The 18,296-nt window shown below is 54.6% G+C and overlaps 1 protein-coding gene across 1 annotated transcript; it reads right to left on the reverse strand.

Moving 5' to 3' along the window:
- Positions 1 to 4,605: 4,605 nt before the first annotated feature.
- On the reverse strand, positions 4,606 to 16,886 carry PIN1 (peptidylprolyl cis/trans isomerase, NIMA-interacting 1). The gene is made up of 4 exons (XM_027547801.1): positions 16,779 to 16,886; positions 14,332 to 14,544; positions 6,101 to 6,211; positions 4,606 to 5,234 (listed from the first exon to the last, which is right to left on the reverse strand). Exons 1-4 carry the CDS (start codon positions 16,834 to 16,836, stop codon positions 5,125 to 5,127), a joined length of 492 nt encoding a protein of 163 aa, XP_027403602.1. The 5' UTR covers positions 16,837 to 16,886; the 3' UTR covers positions 4,606 to 5,124.
- Positions 16,887 to 18,296: the final 1,410 nt, after the last annotated feature.

An 18,296-nucleotide genomic window follows, 5' to 3' on the forward strand; every position in this document is an offset into this window, starting at 1 on the left:
TGCTTTAATTGCTCTGTGTGTCTAGAAGAGGCAGAGGAGGCGAGGTGGAGGGTGAGCCTGGAGGCCCATCCCAGCTGGGTTCCCTTGTCTGAGGACACGAGCTTTGTGAATAGGGGCAGGTAAGCACAAGTCCGGGGCTTCCTAGGTGATGCTAGTGGTAAAGAACCTGCCTGCCAAGGCAGGGGACTTAAGAGATGGCAAGTTTGATCCCTGGGTCTGGAAGATCCCCTGGAGGAGGGCATGGCAACTCACTCCAATAGTCTTGCCTAGAGAATCCCATGGACAGAGGAGCCTGGCGGGTGCTACAGTGCACAGAGTCGCAAAGAGTTGGACACGACTGAAGGGACTTGGCATGCGTGCACGCACAAGCCCAGCCTGAGGGTGGGGGTGAAGGGGGGTTGGGGGTGGAGGGTGGGGTGGGAGGGATGAGGGCAGGGATCATGGTAGGGTGAGCCCTTTGGGAAGCCAGGCGAGGAGACCCAATCCAAAGCTGTTTCAGTTGATCCAAACACCAGGATCCAAACAACCGCAAATTCTATCATGACACTGAAGACTGGCCTCAAGTGAATATTGTCAGTGTTTTTTTAAGACATTTTTTGATGTGGACCATTTTTAAAGTCTTTATTGAATTTGTTACAAGTGTTGCTTCTCTGTTGTTGGGTTTTGGCCAGGAGGTATGTGAGATCTTAGCTGCCCGACCCGACCAGGGATCAAACCTGCCCTCCTGAACTGGAAGGTAAAGTCTTAATCACTGGATTGCCAGGGAAACCCCATTGCCAGTTTTTTTTTTTTTTTCTTTCACTCACTGATCACACTGGTGCATCACTGGTGACCATCTGGCAACTTTTAACATTTTTTTTTTTTAACAGTTTGGCTGCTTTTAAGAATATAGGTATGATGGGACTTCCCTGGTGGTCCAGTGGTTAAAACTCCACTCTTTCCACTGCAGGGGCTGTGGGTTCGATCCCTGGTCATCTGGTCGGGGAACTAGGATCTCTCATGCCTCATGGTGTGGCCAAAAGAGAATATCAAACCAGATAATCCTAAAGGAAATCAACCCTGAATATTCATTGGAAAGACTGTTGCTGAAGCAGAAGCTCCGAAGACCGACTCATTGGAAAAGAACCTGGTGCTGGGAAGGATTGAAGGCAAAAGGAGAAAGGGGCGGAGCAGGGGATGAGATGGTTAGGTGGCATCACCGACTTGATGGACATGAGTTTGAGCAAACTCCAGGAGATAGTGGAGGACAGGGCAGCCTGGCATGCTGCAGTCCACGGGGCTGCAGAGTCAGACATGACTGAGTGACTGAACACCAACACCACCGAGAGAGAGTGGGACAGAGCAGAATTTTCCCTTTTTCTTATTTTGGCTTTGTAATTTCAAAGCCATTTTGTGTAACTTGCACCAGTTCTGAGTGCGCTAGTAACAAAAAGGTAGCAACAGTCTGAAAGTGCGAGGGTGGGGGGGGGTCTTCCACTGGACACACCCACACCTGATGCCCTGGCTTGGGCAGGGATAGTCCTCAACGGGGACTGACGTGGAGATCGGGGCTCCTGGAGGGAAAGAAATGGGCAAAGCGAGCAAGTCTCAGAGACAGGAAGGGTGTGTTGAACAAGTCGGGAAGAAATTGAAGAAGTCAGCAGAGTCGAGGTCCTCAGAAGCCTTGTTAATGTGACTGAGGTGGGGTGGAAGGGGGTCACAGAATGGGAAGGACACAATGAAGGCTTTATTTTAGCCAGATCCTTGGTGGCCTGGGCGACAGACAGCAAGGTGAGGGGGAAGGACAGTCACCTCTGGAGCTGTGGCCAGGAACAAAGATTGTGCACCCCGTACTCCCACCTTTGCCCCAACGCATGGCCCCCACCCCACTGAAATCTCTAGCAGAAACATCATGCAAACAGCCCCACCCACCCAGGCTCCCCTTCCCTCCAACCCCACCGCCCCCTGCTGAGGCCACAGAGGTGGCCAAACCTGCTCCTGTGGGAGGAACCCTCCCTCCCTGTCTCCCCATCTCTAATTAATGGCCTCTTGATTAAATCATCTCTGCTCTGTGCTGGCATCTCCCGGAACGCGGACACTGGGGCTGTATTGCCAGTGAAACCAATGAATAATAAATGTGACTGCCTGATGCATGCATTTAAAACCAATTTTTAAAGAAATCGTCAAGAAAAGCAATTAATTTCCATTTAAATTAGCAAGTTTGACATGAAAAGAATCGATTCCTGGATAAGCACTTTGCTCTGTACCTGCTTAAAACACACACACACACATACACACACACACCAAAAACACTCACCTTAGAACATCTGTACCCCATCCCTCCCATCATATTGGGCATCGATGCCCACAGGTCCCTGGCATTAGAATGGTGCCTTCTCTCATACACACAACACAGGGGCAGGCCCCGCCCTCCAATACTTTTGCATTGGTGGCTTTTGTTCCAACAACCCTGAATATTCATTGGAGGGACTGATGCTGAAGCTGAAGCTCCAGTACTTTGGCCATCTGATGTGAAGAGCCAGCTCACTGGAAAAGACCTTGATGCTGGGAAAGATGGAGAGCAAGAGGAAAAGGGGGCAACAGAGGATGAGATGGGTGGACATGAGTTTGAGCAAACTCCAGGAGACAGTGGAGGACAGAGAAGCCTGGCGTGCTGTGGTCCATGGGGTCGCCAAGAGTTGGACACAACTGAGCGACTGAACAACAAAATATGGGCAGGAGAAATAACCCCCCATCCCTTGACCCTGGCCTGGGTCACATGTCATCCGCCTGTGTCCAAGGTCGCCTGCTGATCCCAACTTCCCCTATGATGGACGTGACTGGCTTCACGGGGGAAGCTCTGCAGACCAGCCAGTGGCAGTACCCACGTCACCATGAACTGAAGTGACCACACTGCCCCTAAGGTAGTTTGAGCAGGGAGGTGCCAGACCAGTGGCGTAGACTATATTCTCATCATAGGGCTTGGGATCCGGGGCCTGGATTCTGGGCAGGAGCGGGTGGGTGGGAGTGTGGAGCAGGTGACAGAAGCCACAGCTTCTGAATTATGGATGCTGAGAGGGCTCCAGGGCATGTTTATCTAAGAGCAACTTTCTGTGTTTGGGATTTGGCTGCTGCTAGACAAAGGAAGAGGGAGGTCCATGGAGGCAGGTGGGGACCGCCAGGACAGACACACACCTAAGGACAACAGGGGGCACATGTTCCATCCCTGGTCAGGAAACTAAGACCCCATAAGCCAGGTGGCAAGGCAAAAAAAAAAAAAAAAAAATTCCCTACCAGCCCCTACCCAGGAAAATGCACCCCTACCCTCTCCCTTCCCCAACAGTATCTTAGATGCCTGGGAGCTCAGGGAGACTTTCCTTGGGCGTTTGGTGTTAAGAAAGGGGCACAGGCCCACTTCTCAGGTGGTACTTTGGAGGAGGACCCTGCAAACCTTTCTGCCCCCAAGTACTCATTTCCAATCCTTCCCAGAGGCTCCACTGGACCAGGAGCGGGGGGCGATGTCTCCCCCAGCCCCCGAGAACGACAGTGGGGCCTCTGCCTGCTTCGTGGCCCCCACAGACGGTGGTAGAAGGGTCTGTCTGGAGGGGCAGCCAAGCAGCCAGAGCTGAGAGGAGGCTCATTAAACCTCCCTAATGACAAGTGTGCTAGCAGGCAGAAAGCAACTGCTCCAGAAACTGGCCAGACGGGAGTCGGCCCAGGTGACTATTTATGAGCAACTCAGGCCTGTGGTAAGAGACTCAGCCCTGGGGGTAGGGGGTGCTCTTCCTCGGCGTCAGGCCAGGCAGGGCTTATTTTATTGGATTCCCAATCCCTGCTAGCCCATCACTCCCAAGATCCAGGCTGGTCCCCATTAAGGGTGTGTGTGGGGTGCAGAATGGACATAACCCCTTTTCCAACACGCCCATGAACCCCCTGACTGACCTCTGAGCCTCCTGCCTGGCCTGGATCCAGGGGCATCTGTGAGGAGTCATGCAGAACAGGTGGGCCACGCCCCTGGCCTCCACCTGAAGAGTCCTGCCCCCTCCCACATCTGCTGCAGGGATTCCTTCTGCTCAATGACCCTCCCCTTACCATATTCCAGCACAGAACTCCCCCCACCTGCCACCAGAAGGCTGGGCAGGACCCCTGCTCTCAGAGACATCTGGCAGTGCCCCTGCTCCCTGTTGCCATGGTATTAGCATCTGCAGAGGTGCCTGGGTCCTGGCAGAATGCTTATGGTGACAGGGAAGTGGGCATCAGAGTGTTGGGAGTATTTTGTTCCAACTGAAGCGGGCTGTGTGTGTTCGGGGCGGGGGGGGGGGCTGGCGCCAAGAGCACGAAGGGTGAATGGGGGCTTCACTCTGGTTCCGAGGATTCTCCTGCTCCACCTGACCTGCTGAACCCAGAGCTGTGTGGTCAGGGCCCTTGCATTCTGGAACATTCCTGAACACCCAAGTTTGAGGACCTTGTTGTTCCACTTCCCTGAGAGTCTGCTGCTGCTATGAAGCACCCCTGAGGGAAAGGAGTGGCTTCCCAGGGAGGGAACATGGCCTGGACACCTGACGCCAGAGGTGGCGGGAGATGATCGCTGCCCCGGGAATGGGAAATGAAATGCCAGACAGCAGAGCAGTGGTTCCAGGTTTAATCAAGGGTGGGGAAGGCGCTGCATGGCTGCTTAGAGAGGCCCCATAGCAGCCAGCAGCCTGGGCCCCACACGGAGCGTCTGCTTTTTACAACTGAACAGAGGAACACGGCCTAACCAGCAACAACTCAAGGCCCACCTGCCCCCATCCTGGACCTGGGGCGGCACAGGGGCAGCTCAGCTAACTAGGCCTTTTCTTTGGGACAGGTCACTCCCAACCCTGGCCCTGGGAGCCCAGGGAGCCTCTCCACCCTGTGCCCTTCTGAATTCGATTCCTAAAGGGGAGGGGGGTCTAGCAGGGATAGCCCCAATGGGAGCAGACAGGGAGCACCCGGTGGTGAAGGGCCCCCTCCCAGCCATTCTGGGATCAATAAATACTGTGTGACAGGAGAAGGGAGGGGTCCCCACTGGTTGGCCGGCAGCAGGGAGCGGAGTCTGCGGGCCCAGCCACCCCGTCCCACCCGTCTGCCCCCGGGGGGCCAGGCCTGGGCCATCCACACCCCTCACTCCGTGCGAAGGATGATGTGGATGCCCGAATCCGTGAACACGGGCCCGCTCATCTCCCCTGTCCGCAGAGCGAAGGAGGCGTCTTCAAATGGCTTCTGCATCTGACCTGGGGGAGGAAGCAGGAGAGATGGTGGGTGGGGTCCAGACCTGCAGGCGGTCCTGGGCAGACGGGGCTCCCACTGCGCCCCCAGGGCCCTCATTCGGACTCATCCGTCATGCACTTTACGGCCCTGTCATGGTGCCTGAGCTGGGCGCAGCTGGGGGTAGCAAGGCTATTAGGGAGGCCCCGGGAAGCCTGAGGACAGCATGACGAATGAGGGCAGAGTGGCTGTCTCCACTGTGCACCGAGAGAGGAGTTTTAATGATGAACTGGTCTCCCTGGGCCCGGTTCCTGGGCCCTGCCACACTGTCTCGCCTGCCTCCTTGGGTTGCCCACAGCCCCTTGCTGGCTCCCCAACACCCCTCAGCCTATTCTGGGCCCTTCCTTGATGCTCTAGAGACCCCAGGATGGAGGGGGGAGGAGGCAGCAGCCTGGTTCCCTCTGCTCCTCCCTTCCCACAGCCCCAGGTTGAGAGGCCTGAACTTGGCGGGGTTGCTGATCTTGACCCCCTCCTCCCCTCACTCTTGGTTTCTCCACCCAGGAGGGCGGGCAGAGGATTCTGGGGGACGTGCTCTGGGATTCTTAGGGGCCCCAGCTTTGCACCTCAACAGAAGGAGAGGGAAATGGCAGCAAGCACCCACCTTTGTGGGCCTGTGATGGGGACAACTGAGCAGAGAGACACACAGATGGACGCCCCACCCCAAGAGAGATGCCACCACTGGGGAGAAGACTGCAGCCTGAGGAAGGGACTCTGCTGCCACCTGGTGGACCCTAGAGGACAGTGCGACACGGGCCATCCCTCTAGGTGGGGTGCAGGCACCAGTGGGTCAGAGGGTCTTGCTGGGGTTCAGGGGTGCCCATTCTTTGCGCACCTCTGCTGAAGGCACCCAGGTCTCCCCTGGCCTTGGCGGAGCTGCAGTCGCTGAACTGTGAGGCCAGAGATTCAAAGTCCTCCTCTCCAGACTTAATCTTCTGGATGTAGCCTGCAAGAGGGACACAAAGGGAGGCCCCCCAGTCAGGGCAGGGCGGGCGGAGGGTTCCGGGCAGGGCAGCACTTCACTCAGAAAGGAGCCTGCAACCCCTGCCAATTGAGTGTGCATGAGCATGCATGCACAACCACAGCCGGAGCCATACACACCCATGACAGGCACGCACCCCATGACCCTGTGGTCACCTCAAGAGCAGCTGGTCTCCTACCCCAGTCCTACACTGCTTTCTCTGTAACTGCCCCCTCCCTACACACACACAGGAACACATAACGAACAAGGCATGGCCTCTTCCTACCCCCACACACTGAGAGAAAGTACCTCCAGGTTCTGCTGGGGAGGGCAGCAGAAGACAGGACAGACGTTACAAAGGAGACTGGGGGACTTCACTGTGGTCCCGTGGTTAAGGCTCAGGGCTTCCAACAGAAGGGGCACAGGTTTGACCCCTGGTTGGGAATTAAGATCCCACAGCAGTGCAGCCAAGAAAATAAAAATCAAAAAGGACACTGGGACGCCCCAGGGCAGTGGTAGGAAAATTTTCTAGAGGCTTCTAGGACAAAGGCAGGAGGCCACAGCACTAGCCCAGCTCTGCTACAGGGGACGGCTGAGCCCTCAGAGCAAGGGCTCGGCTGTCCCGTCTGACCAAAGTGTGAGGAAGGCCAGGGCCACTTCCTGGGGTGTCATGAAGAACCCTGGAGGCGGCCTGGCTGGGACTCAGCAAGGGACAGGTGGCAGACTGCACCCCGGGGGCAGCTGACACAGCTCTTCTCCCAGCTGCCCTGACGGGGTGAGCTGGCAGCACGCCAGATTCACTCTCTGTGCAGCCCAAACTAGATACCGATTCTCCCTGGGGGGACAGGGAGACCGGGCTGATGGGAGGGAAGGAAGAGGACTGAGGGAAAGGGCTCCCAGCAGAGGGCAACACCACGGTGACACTTCCACCCATGGCTCCCGTCTGACCTAAACGAGGCTGTGACACACCTGGCACCTTTCTGAGGGCCACATGGACGCTGCTGATTAATCCACTTGGTGCTCAGAGACCCACATACCCAGCCAGACCATCTGCCTGTCGCTGAGCTGGTGGGAACTTCACCTTGGCCCACGGATCTCCAGCTCCGGTCTAACCTGTCACTGTCATCCGTCCGTCCGTCCAGAACGCTATGACAGCACACCTGTCACCCCACTCCTCCATCTCACTACAGGTCACGGCAGTAACTCGTGTCCTGGCATCTGATCTGCTTGGCTGCTTCCACAGCTGTTCCCGTGACCCCTGCCTGGCCTGTGTCCCTGTGTCTCTGAGCCTCGACCATCGGTCATTTGCCAGCCGGTCACAGGGACATGAGACACAGTGCCAGGCACTGAGAGACACCTTGACAAATGGCAGCCGCTGTCAGCATTCTGTCCTCCCTTCTGTGGGGCCCGGCCACTCGGACTGCCCTGCTTCTTTCTGACCTGCGTACCTGTCTGCACCGTGTGGTCTGCACTGGCTGTCACTGCGCTGTGCTGCCTGGTCAGACAGGCTCTCTGATGGGACACGGCCCAGCCCCCTGTGGCCTGCATGCTGCGGTGGCTTTTTTTGGGGAGGAGTGAGGGGGGGAGGCTGCACCCTGCAGCTTGTGGGATCTTAGTTCCTTGACTAGGGATCAAAGCCAGGCCCTCAGCAGTGAAAGCCCAGAATCCTATGCACTGAACCGCCAGGGAAGTTCCTGCAGTGCCTCTTGCCGTGAAAACCCGGGTGGGCTCCCAGTACCCGCCGTGGCTGCCAGGTGGACCCCCTGTGCCTGACACATCCACAGCTGACTCCGATCTGAACTGGATGGCACAAGGATTCCCCTCCTCCATCTCTTCCTCTCCCTGGATTCTGGTTATGTCCTCAGTCTCACCTGAGCAACACTGAGATACGCTCCCCCCCACCTCTCCTGTCTGGACTCCAGTAAACCCAGCCAGGGAATCCTGAGTGCAGCGCCCCCCAGTGTACCTGCCCGCCTCCAAGTACTTTGTGGGAGCACTGCTGCATGGGCCCAGCAGTTGGGGAGTCGGCCCCAGTCCTGAGCCTTGTTCAAGCACCCCTTGCAGCATCCTCCAGCCACTGGGGCTGGGGGCACAGCTGCAGGGATCCCTGAAACTAGGCAGCCTGGCAAGGACACACGGTGTGTGTGACGCAAGCAACAGCAGCCTAAGAACTGAATAAAAGCCAAGCTTTTCTCCCCATCATTCGTAGCACTCACATCTTCCTGTGATCAGCAGCTCTCAGAATATATTCTGCTACAGGACTTCCCTGGTGGTGCAGTGGTTAAGAACCTGCCTTGCAAAGCAGGGGGACATATGTTCAATCCTTAGTTGGGAATGAAGATCCCACATGCCTCCGAGCAACTAAGCCCACAAGCTGCAATTAAGAGAGTCTTCATGCCGCAGTGACAGATCCCGTATGACCCAACGAAGAGTCCACGTGCCTTAACTATGACCTGATGCAGCCAAATACATAAATACATTTTTGTTTAAAAAAAAAAAAAGAAAATATTCTGCTTGGATGGGACCGATTTTTTTTCTTACGTTTTGGCCACGCCCCACGGCATGTGGGATCTTAGTTCCATGACCAGGGATCAAACCTGTGTCCCCTGCATTGGAAGCATGGGGTCTTAACCACTGAACCACAGGGGAAGTCCCTGAAATGATTTTTTAAAAAGAAACAAGACTTCCTTTCTGAGCTCTCCTTTCTAAAGCTGACCTTTGGGAGTCTGGCCACCAGTCAAGGTGAAAAGCTAGGGACTTCCCTGGTGGTCCAGTGGCTAAGATTCCACGCTCCCAGTGCAGGGGGCCTGGGTTCAAACCCTGGTCAGGGAACTAGATCCCACATGCTCCTGCTAAAGATCCCACATGCCTGCCTGCTGTAACTACTGAGACCCAGTGCGACTGAATAAATAAAAATACATATTAAAAAAACAGGCCCCCCAAAAGCTCTTTCTCCATCACATGCACTGAGGTAAGGCCGGGTGAGCACATAGAAGGTGGAAATCTGCAAGCCAAGGAGAGAAGCCTCAGAAGAAACCAAACCAATCAACACTCTGATCTTAGACTTCCAGCCTCTAGAACTGTGAAAAATAAACGTCTGTGGCTAAGCCACCCAGCCTGTGGTATTCTGTTGTAGCAGCCAGTCACACCATAACGATTCCAGCGACAGTGAGTGAACAAGTGGAGTGGTCTCTGACTCTAATGAGGTTTAGAGACAAACCAGGGAAAGGGTCTGGACAGGGAAAAAGGTGATGGAATTAAGTCTGCCTTCCTCAAGACCCAAATTTCAGGGATTACCCTGGTGGTCCAGTGACTAGGATTCTGTGCTACCAATGCAGGGAGCCAGATTCGATCCCTGGTTGCAGAAGCAGATCCCACATTCTGCAACTAAGAGTATGCATGCTGTAACTAAGGATCCCGCATGCTGCAACTAAGACCAGGAACAGCCAAGTAAATATTTAAAAAAAAATCCCAATTCCAGGAGGGGATGTCTAGAGACCAGAGACCCCAGCCTGAAGCCAGGAGCCTGGAAGGGAGCCACCCACCGTGAGTGGGGACACTGGGTGGAAGGCGCTCACTAACCCTCCAGACCCTGGGCACGGGGTACCGGGATGGGACTCACACTGGGGCCTCTCTGCGACCTTGGGCACATAGGGATGGAGGAATGGGCAGTAGACAGGGAGGGCTTCTCTGTGGCCTGGCTTCCTTACACAAGGACACAGGCAATGACAGGCAGCCGGTCCCCAGATCCCTGACAAGCCTTTGGCTGCAGCCCAAGAGCTGCAGAGGAGCGGGCCCTGAGAAAGAAGCCTCAGCAGAAAATGTGGACACACTGCTTTTCAAGGAAACTGGGGAGCACAGGTTCTAAATGGGTACAGAGGGACCCAGGCTACCAGTGGCAGACTGTGCCACTGAAAGGCTGATCTCGTCATCACCTGGAACAAGCCCATGATGAGAAGAGGCGACGGGGCAGAAAACATCCTTCTTCATGAAAGAGGCAACCAGGCCCCGATGCCCAAAGCTTGCTGACCTGGCACATGGGTGTCTGGTGACCAAGTGTACCGAAGTCTGCGCCATCTTACTGCACCCTCATAATGACCCCTGAGGGGGCCCATCTCAGGACACTAAGACCATATGCCAATGTCAGTGGAGGGTCTGCATGCGGAGCCCACCAGGCCTCCCATGCCCTGGCCCAGCGCTCCACCCATGGACCATTAGCAAGCAGGAGAGGCTGCAGTAGGCAAAGGCCTTGTCCTGACCCTGGTCCCCACCACACACACCTACACGACTGGGGTTAAGGCTCTACCATGCAGACAACATGACACTGAGCCCACTGTTCTGCTAAGCGTTCAGTGGTTGGCTGGCCCCTGGATCTTCAGGCCACCCTGTGTCCATTCTACAGATGAGGCCAACTGAAGCTCCGAGAATGAAGATACTTGCTTGAAGCTACACAGCTGGCTTCCCTGGTGGCTCAGTTGGTAAAGAATCTGCCTGCAATGCAGGAGACCCTGGTTCGATTCCTGGGTCGGGAAGATCTGCTGGAGAAAGGACAGGCTGCCCATTTCAGTATTCTTGGGCTTCACTGATTGCTCAGCTGGTAAAGAATCTGCCTGCAATGTGGGAAACCTGGGTTTAATCCCTGGGTTGGGAAGATCCCCTGGAGAATGGAATGGCTACCCACTCCAGTATTCTGGCCTGGAGAATTCCATGGACTGCAGTCCATGGGGTCAAAGAGTTGGGCACAACTGAGCAACTTTCACACAGCTGGCACAGAGATCCACCTACGGGCCAGTCCAGGGTGGGTCACATGACCTCTGACCTTACCCGCTCCCTGCCCCTCTAATCTATCACCCAGTCCTCCTGATTCTGCCCACTCAAGCGCTCTAGAATCTACTCCCCCTGCCTCCCACCCACTCCAAGTTCAAGTCACACTGTTTCTAGCTGCAGTTCCTCCCACAGCCTCCACCAGGCCCCCTGGCACAGGGAGGCAGGTTCGACCCCTGCTAACACTTCCGAGTCCGAGTGTACACTGATTTAAGGTGAGGCCCCAGGGCCCAGCTGCTTACTGGGCGCACCCACAGATACCCCTTCCCCAGACCCAAGCTGACCTCAGGACCCCAGGCTCCCACTGCAGTTGTCAGCCCCACTAGACACGTCCTTGTCCCTCAGAGATGGGACAGGCGGCACCACTCCCAGGCAGGCCCTACAGCCCAACAGCTTTTCTTCCAAGCAATGCTCAGATGTCCCCATGTCTACCTGCCCTCTCTGGCTGGGACTGTCCCCCAGGCTTCTGTCTCTGGCCTGCTCCTCTGCTCAACCCAGATCCTCTCATGGTTGCCTTGCCAAGGTTTCTTCCCCCAGCCCTCAGACTTGGTGAGACTCTCCCCAGATTGTGCTTCTTCCCGAGTCCCCTCAGCCAGTGACGACATCTCCTGCCACTCACTCTCCAAGTGCCCATCACCTTCTGTGCACTCTCACGTGGTCCAGAAGCCTCAGAACTAGGACCATTTGAGCTAAAAGCATCCAAGAGGTCACCTCTTGGTTTCTTCTGCGCATCCCACCATGTCCTCTTCCCGAGTGGCAGCCAGACCCCACTCATCACTTACTGCTCACTGCTGGCCCATCCAGCCTGGGCCTGGGCCTTCCGGCTTTCCTGGCCCGTCACCCTCCAGCCACACAGCTCTTTCTGAAAAGCCATGACTTTAGGGCCCTTCTCCCAGCGTCAAGTGGCCATGTGTTTCCTGCAGCCTCTAGAAAAGGACCCAAACTTTTGGCCTCAGCCTGGGCCCTCCTCCACCTGGCTGGGACCTGCCCTGATGGGTTTCATCTCTCTTCAGTCCCCTGCAGTCTTCCCCTGAGTCCTGCCCAGAGCCCAGCCCCAGGCCTTCATTTCTGCTGCTTCCTCTGCCAGGATCCCTTCTTGCTTCCTCTGGGTTCAGGAGACCCGGATGTGGGCGCTACTGTGGGCCAGGCTTTGTGTCCGGTGTGCAGTGGGCAAAGAGACAGACCCAGCCCCTGCCCTAGGGAGCTCGGGAGGCGAGTTTTTTTTTTTTTTCTACTGTGCTGGATTGAAGCATGCAGGCTTCTCTAGTTGTGGCACACAGATTAAGTTGCCCCAAGGCATAAAGGACCTAAGTTGCCTGACCAGGGTTGGAACCCGCCTCTCCTGCACTAGAAGGCGAATTCTTAACCACCGGACCATCAAGTAAGTTCAAGGAAGTAAGCTCTTTAAATCTGCCTTCAAGATTCTGTGCAAAAACTTGGCTCCACTCTACAAGGCTGAGAGGTGGGTGGCTAACAGGCGCCACTTATCATGCTGGGAACTTTATGGGGTGAACAGGTGTGGGTGTAGGTGTGTGTCAGTAATATCCCACAGGCCAGTTATGTGGCCCAAAACAATAGCCAATATGGACTAACCGTGCCAGGCCTGTGCTAATAACCACCATCTTAATGGCCAAGAGCAATTACACAACATTTACTAGATGACAAGGGCTGTTATTCGTGCTTTACTGCACTAGAGCTTCCCTGGTGGCTAGAAGATAAAGAATCTGCCTGCAGTGCACGAGACCTAGGTTCGATCCCTGGGTCAGGAAGATCCCCTGGAGAAGGAAATGGCAACCCACTCCAGTATTATTGCCTGGAGAAATCCATGGACAGAAGAGCCCGGTGGGCTACAGACCATGGGGTCACAAAGAGTCGGAAACGACTGAGCGACTAACAATTTTTTTTCTTCACCCTATGTGGTGGGTCCTATTATCTTAACATTAACTTTGTAAGTTAAAAGACTGAGGCTGAGATGTTAAGTAGCTTGCTCAAGGTCACACAGCCAGGACCTGGCAGAACTGGATGGGCACTCAGGCTGTTTGGGCAGGGGTGAGACACTGGTTCTGTGGGGTTGGAAAGCCTGGGAGGTGTCTGGGATCTCTGGTGAGAGAGGCTGAGTGGATGATGAAACCACACTTGTGATCCAGACCAGCACTGGCTGACAGAACTTCCTGCAAGGATGGAAATATTCTCCAGTTGTGCTGTCCACAGCCTATAACCAAGTGGGACTACTGAACAGTGTAGCTGGTGTGACTGAGGAACCAATCTTTAATACGACTTAAATTGAACTAATTTACATGAAAATAACCACATGTAGATAGAAGCGGCCACACTAGATAGCTCTAGACCAGGATGCTGAGGACTACAGCCCTGGGGTCAAATCCTGCTGTTTCTGTAAACAAAGTTTTATTGACACATGGCCACGCCTATTTGTTTACACATCACCTGCGGAAGAATCCCTGGGATGGGGAAGCCTGGTGGGCTGCTGTCTGTGGGGTTGCACAGAGTCGGACAGGACTGAAGTGACTTAGCAGCAGCAGCAGCGGCTGCTATGGAGTTGCCAAGCAGAGCTGACAGAGACTGTATGGCCCACACAACCTAAACTATTTACCATCTGGCCTTTTAAGAAAAAGTCTGCCTACCAACTGCTGCTCTAGACTGTGGAGGAAACACAGAACTGAGCGACAAACAGCCTGCTCAGAGCCGAATTAATTCACTGACTCTGTCGGCTAGTTCTAACACTGCTGCCTTTCCAACCTCCCTCTTGATCCATCCAAATACGTGTCCCAGGACCCTGCTTGATGACACTACTCTCCAGGATAGCTCCCACTGAATGACGACCCACAAAGTGACAACTGTGTGCCACCCATTACACCATTTCATCTCACTGAGCTTTCACAATGGCCCACGAAGGCAAGGAGATGACGATGTCCATTTGACAGAGGTGAAAACTGAGTCTCAAGGAAGTGACATGAATCTCTCAAGGTCAAGGAGCTCCTAGGGGCACAGTGACCATGTGAACCCAGGTCTGCCAGCCCCAAGGCTGCGTCCTCTCCACCAACCCTGGCCCACTCTCAAAGATGAGCTAGGGAGGAAAATGAAAGGCAGCCATGGAAGCCAGGCTCACGCCACCAACAGGCACTTACAGGTTGGCCAAGGCCACAGCTGACAGCTAAGCTGGCTGGGGTGGAGGATCTCATGTGATTTCTGTAAAGCTTGCGCTGCCCTTGGGGAGAGGGACTGCCCCCTTCCCCCAAGCCTGGTCTCCAACCCCTGCTCACCATTGATCAGCTCCAGGGCCTCTTCCTTGGTTCGGGTGATCTTCTCCTGCCGCCAGGATGAGGGCCGCCGTGACTGGCTGTGCTTGACCAGCAGGTGTGAGCAGCGGACCCTGGTGGGCTCCCCCTGTCCGTTTTTGCCGCTGCCACTGCTGTTGCCACTTGGCCGCTCCCACTGGCTGGCATTAGTGATGTGATTGAAGTAGTACACCCGGCCTAGAAGGGCGGGGGGCACAGAATTTAGCTGGGACCTGCTCAGAGGATACCACCATCAAGCCATGATACGGAACTGGCCAACAAGACGCCTTCACTCAGCCAGCCCACTGCTGTCCACCAGTGTCATCGGGACTTAGGGAGCTAACCCTCTAGGGGGGGCAGACAGGCAATAAACAAGCAAGCAAGACCATATAACAACTGCACTCAGAAGCCAGATTTCCTGTTCAAATCTGCCACTCACTCCCTGTATGATCTCCCTTCTCTGGGCCTCAGTTTTCTCACTTGTAAAATGGAAATAACAACAGTACTTGCCTGAATGGTTTTTGGAAGGACTGTATGGGTTCACATCTGTAATGAGTTTAGGATAGCACTTGACATATATTAACACATTATCGATTGGGGAATTTTGCAGAAACTAACGCCTGTGGCTGGTGATTTGTTATGTAAGTGAATGTTGAGTAACATTTGGGTAACTAAAGACATACTAATGCATCTCTGGTCAAAACGTGGGCTTCCCAGGTGGTGCAGAGGTAAAGAATCTGCCTGCCAATGCAGGAAGCAAAACAATCTTGGGTTCGATCCCTGGGTAGGAAGATACTGTGGAAGAGAAAATGGCAACTCACTCCAGTATTCTTGCCTGGGAAATTCCATGGACAGAGGAGCCTGGTGAGCTACAGTCCATGGGGTCACAAAGAGTAGGACACGACTTGAGCATGCACATGTTACTGTGAGGCGTCTGGTCAATAAGAGTGCAACAGCTACTAGTACCTCCAAAACAAAGCAATGGGTGTTTATTCTGCTGCATAAACTGTACCCATGTGTGTCAGACACAAAAGCTTTGTCCTTTTCCCCTACCCAGTTACAGAACTGGGGTCCAGCATTATTGGGGTCAGATGTTATCCAGAGACTAAAGAGCATGGAGTGAGGGCTGCCAACAAGAAGCTTGAAGTAGGACCCAGCAGAGATAGGGTGTCATTCCTGGAGCAGAGTCTGCTGGGCTTACACGGAGGACTTGTGCCGAACACCGTGAAGGGCTGGATGGCACCCTCAGGGAACACTGTTAGGACTGAACTGGGTAGAAATGGTTGGAGTGGGAGCCCCAAATCGGGCAGAGCATAGGCTTTACACTGTAGGTCGCATCCACAGGTCAAGGCTGCAGGGTGGGGTGGGGGTTGGTGAGAGCTGAGCCACTGACTGCCTCAAAAACCTTGGCAATGGGTTCCATCTCCCTGAACCTCAGTTTTCTCATCTGAAAAGTGGGGGTAAGAGAATAAGGACATCAAACCTCCAGGGGGTTAATGTGGAGAGTGGATGGTGCTGTATGCAAAGTGCTCCTGATGTTCAAAAACTCAAATTATTACTGCGACTATGACTGCTAGGCTCTATGGAGAAAGAAGTGTGAAATGCTGGAACCTGCATCTTAGTAGTTTGCAGCAAGAAGGGTAGGGGGCTCTGGAGTCAGAATGACTGGGTCCGAACCCAGCCCCCACCCCCTGAAATCAATGACCTTGGGCGGGTTCCTGGCCTTGAGTTTCCTGATCTGCAAAACGGGGGTAACAATTACCTCTCTCCCAAAATTATGGCCATTTAGAGAAAGCACACACCCAAAATGCTTGTAACTATGCTTGGTCCTGAGATAAACGTTCCCTATTCTTGACATTATTTTTGGGGGAAAGCCTTAAGTCGGGTTCCGGAGCACAAGGGCAGTTCTCAGGCAAATACCACCGGCCGGATATCGCAAACTAAGAATATGGTGTGGATGGCAGCGAGCGTTATTAGCAGAAGGAGGTTGTGGATCCGAGGCCGAACAATACCCTAGGGCCCCGCCCTGAGCATGATGTTGGGGCGTCCTCCCCAAGGGGTCCCCCCTGGGACCAGCGGGTTGCACAGACCTTCCCTCAGGACTTCTGGTGCATTAGGCCGAACGAAAGTGTCAATCAGATCGGCAGGGCCAGGGCCATCGCCTGAGGGAGTGCCGCGGGATCACCATCCCCCCGCCACCCTGGGAGCACCCTGGGACTCCCCGGCCACGCCCCTTGCCTCAGTTTCCTCGGGATTCCCCTCTCCTCAGGCTCGCAGCCCTCACAGGGTGGGCCAGGGCCGTTACCCGGGGACGACGCGGAGGAGCCAGGACCCCACGGGAACCGAGCGGCGGTGCCGCGCTCGAGGGGCAAGCTCGAGCCCTGCTTCTGCGGGCCCTCGCGGCCCCGTCCCAGCCCCGACCCCCGCGGCACCTGAGCTGCGGCTCATACGCTTCTCCCAGCCGGGCGGCAGCTTCTCCTCGTCCGCCATCTTCCCTCCTGCCGCAGAGGCCGCTCCGCCTCCGCCGCACCGCCTCTGCCGCCCGCGTCCGCCCACCGCTGCTGCCGATTGGCTGAGCCCGCCCCGCAAGGGGTCCTGGCGACAGCACTCATTGGGCACCCTAACTGTCCGGACTGACTCTCTGGCTTCCTATTGAGCAGAAGCGGGGGTGGGCGGAGCCTCCCATTTTTTAATCTGGGCCCCGCCCCTGGTCGGCCTCACCCAGGTCCCGCCCCCTTCCTTTCCTCGGCCGCTAATTGGTGGGAAAGTGACGCGAACACGCCTTATCAACGCCCTCTGCTGAGCTTCCAAAAGTTCCGACCCCTCCTTTGCGTCCTACGCCGCAGAGCCCATCCGATTGGCTATTACTGCAGCAATTCCCGCCTTCCTAAACCATAGCCCGCGGGCTGTAGCCTCCCATGCGGAAGTGTCTGGCTTGTGTGGAGGTAACCGCAGCGAAGGAAGTTCTTGAAAAAAGGCGGTGCTGCCTTTGCTGTTGCCATAGCAACGCAGTTACCTTGGTGATGAACGGCTAAGAATCCAGAAGCCTATATTTGGCTCCTCCGTTCTCCCTCGTCACACCTGTTTCCCCCAGATGTCCAAAGCTAGCCCACCTCCTTTTAATTTTTTGTGCAAGACTCTTTCCCTATTTTACTGACCCAAATACCTTCCATTTCCTTTGAAATCTACTTTACTTCACTAATTCCCTCCCAGTTTGGCTTCTGCCTCTGTCCTGGGTGACTCGTGGGTGTTGGCATTGCCATTCAGATGAGGACACGGTGGCTTTGTGGGTGGAAATTTGTGGGTGGAAGCGCGGGTGGGAGGATAATGAGCTCAGTTTGAATCAACTTACTTTTTAAATTTATTTTTCATTGAAATATCAGTTGAATAAGTCAATTTAAAACGAAGGCTGTGGCACTAAAGGGACATTGAAGAGGTGGTTGGAGACCTAGGGCTGTAGATTTACGTGGGGATCGGGACACCAAAACGGAAGAGTTCAACTAAAGTTCATCTATAGAAGGAGGAGAGTGAAAAAGCTAGTTTAAAATGCAACATTAAAAACACTAGGATCATGGCATCTGGCCCCATCACTTTATGGCAAATAGATAAGGGGAAAGTGGAAACAGTGACAGATTTTATTTTCTAGGGCTCCAAAATCACTGTGGATGGTGACTGTAGTGATGAAATTAAAAGACACTTGCTCCTTGAAAGGAAAGCTATGACAAACCTAGACAGGGTATTAAAAAGCAGAGACATCACTAAGCCGACAAAGGTCTGTATAGTCAAAGCTACAGTTTCTCCAGTAGTCATGTATGGATGTTGAAAGTTGGACAATAAGGAAGGCTGAGCGCCAAAGAACTGATGCTTTTGAATTGTGGTTCTGGGGAAGACTCGAGAGTGCCTTGGACTGCAAGGAGATCCAACCAGTCCATCCTAAAGGAAATCAGTCC

The sequence above is a fragment of the Bos indicus x Bos taurus genome, chromosome 7 (genome assembly GCF_003369695.1).
Source record: "Bos indicus x Bos taurus breed Angus x Brahman F1 hybrid chromosome 7, Bos_hybrid_MaternalHap_v2.0, whole genome shotgun sequence".
Taxonomy (NCBI): Eukaryota; Metazoa; Chordata; class Mammalia; order Artiodactyla; family Bovidae; genus Bos; species Bos indicus x Bos taurus.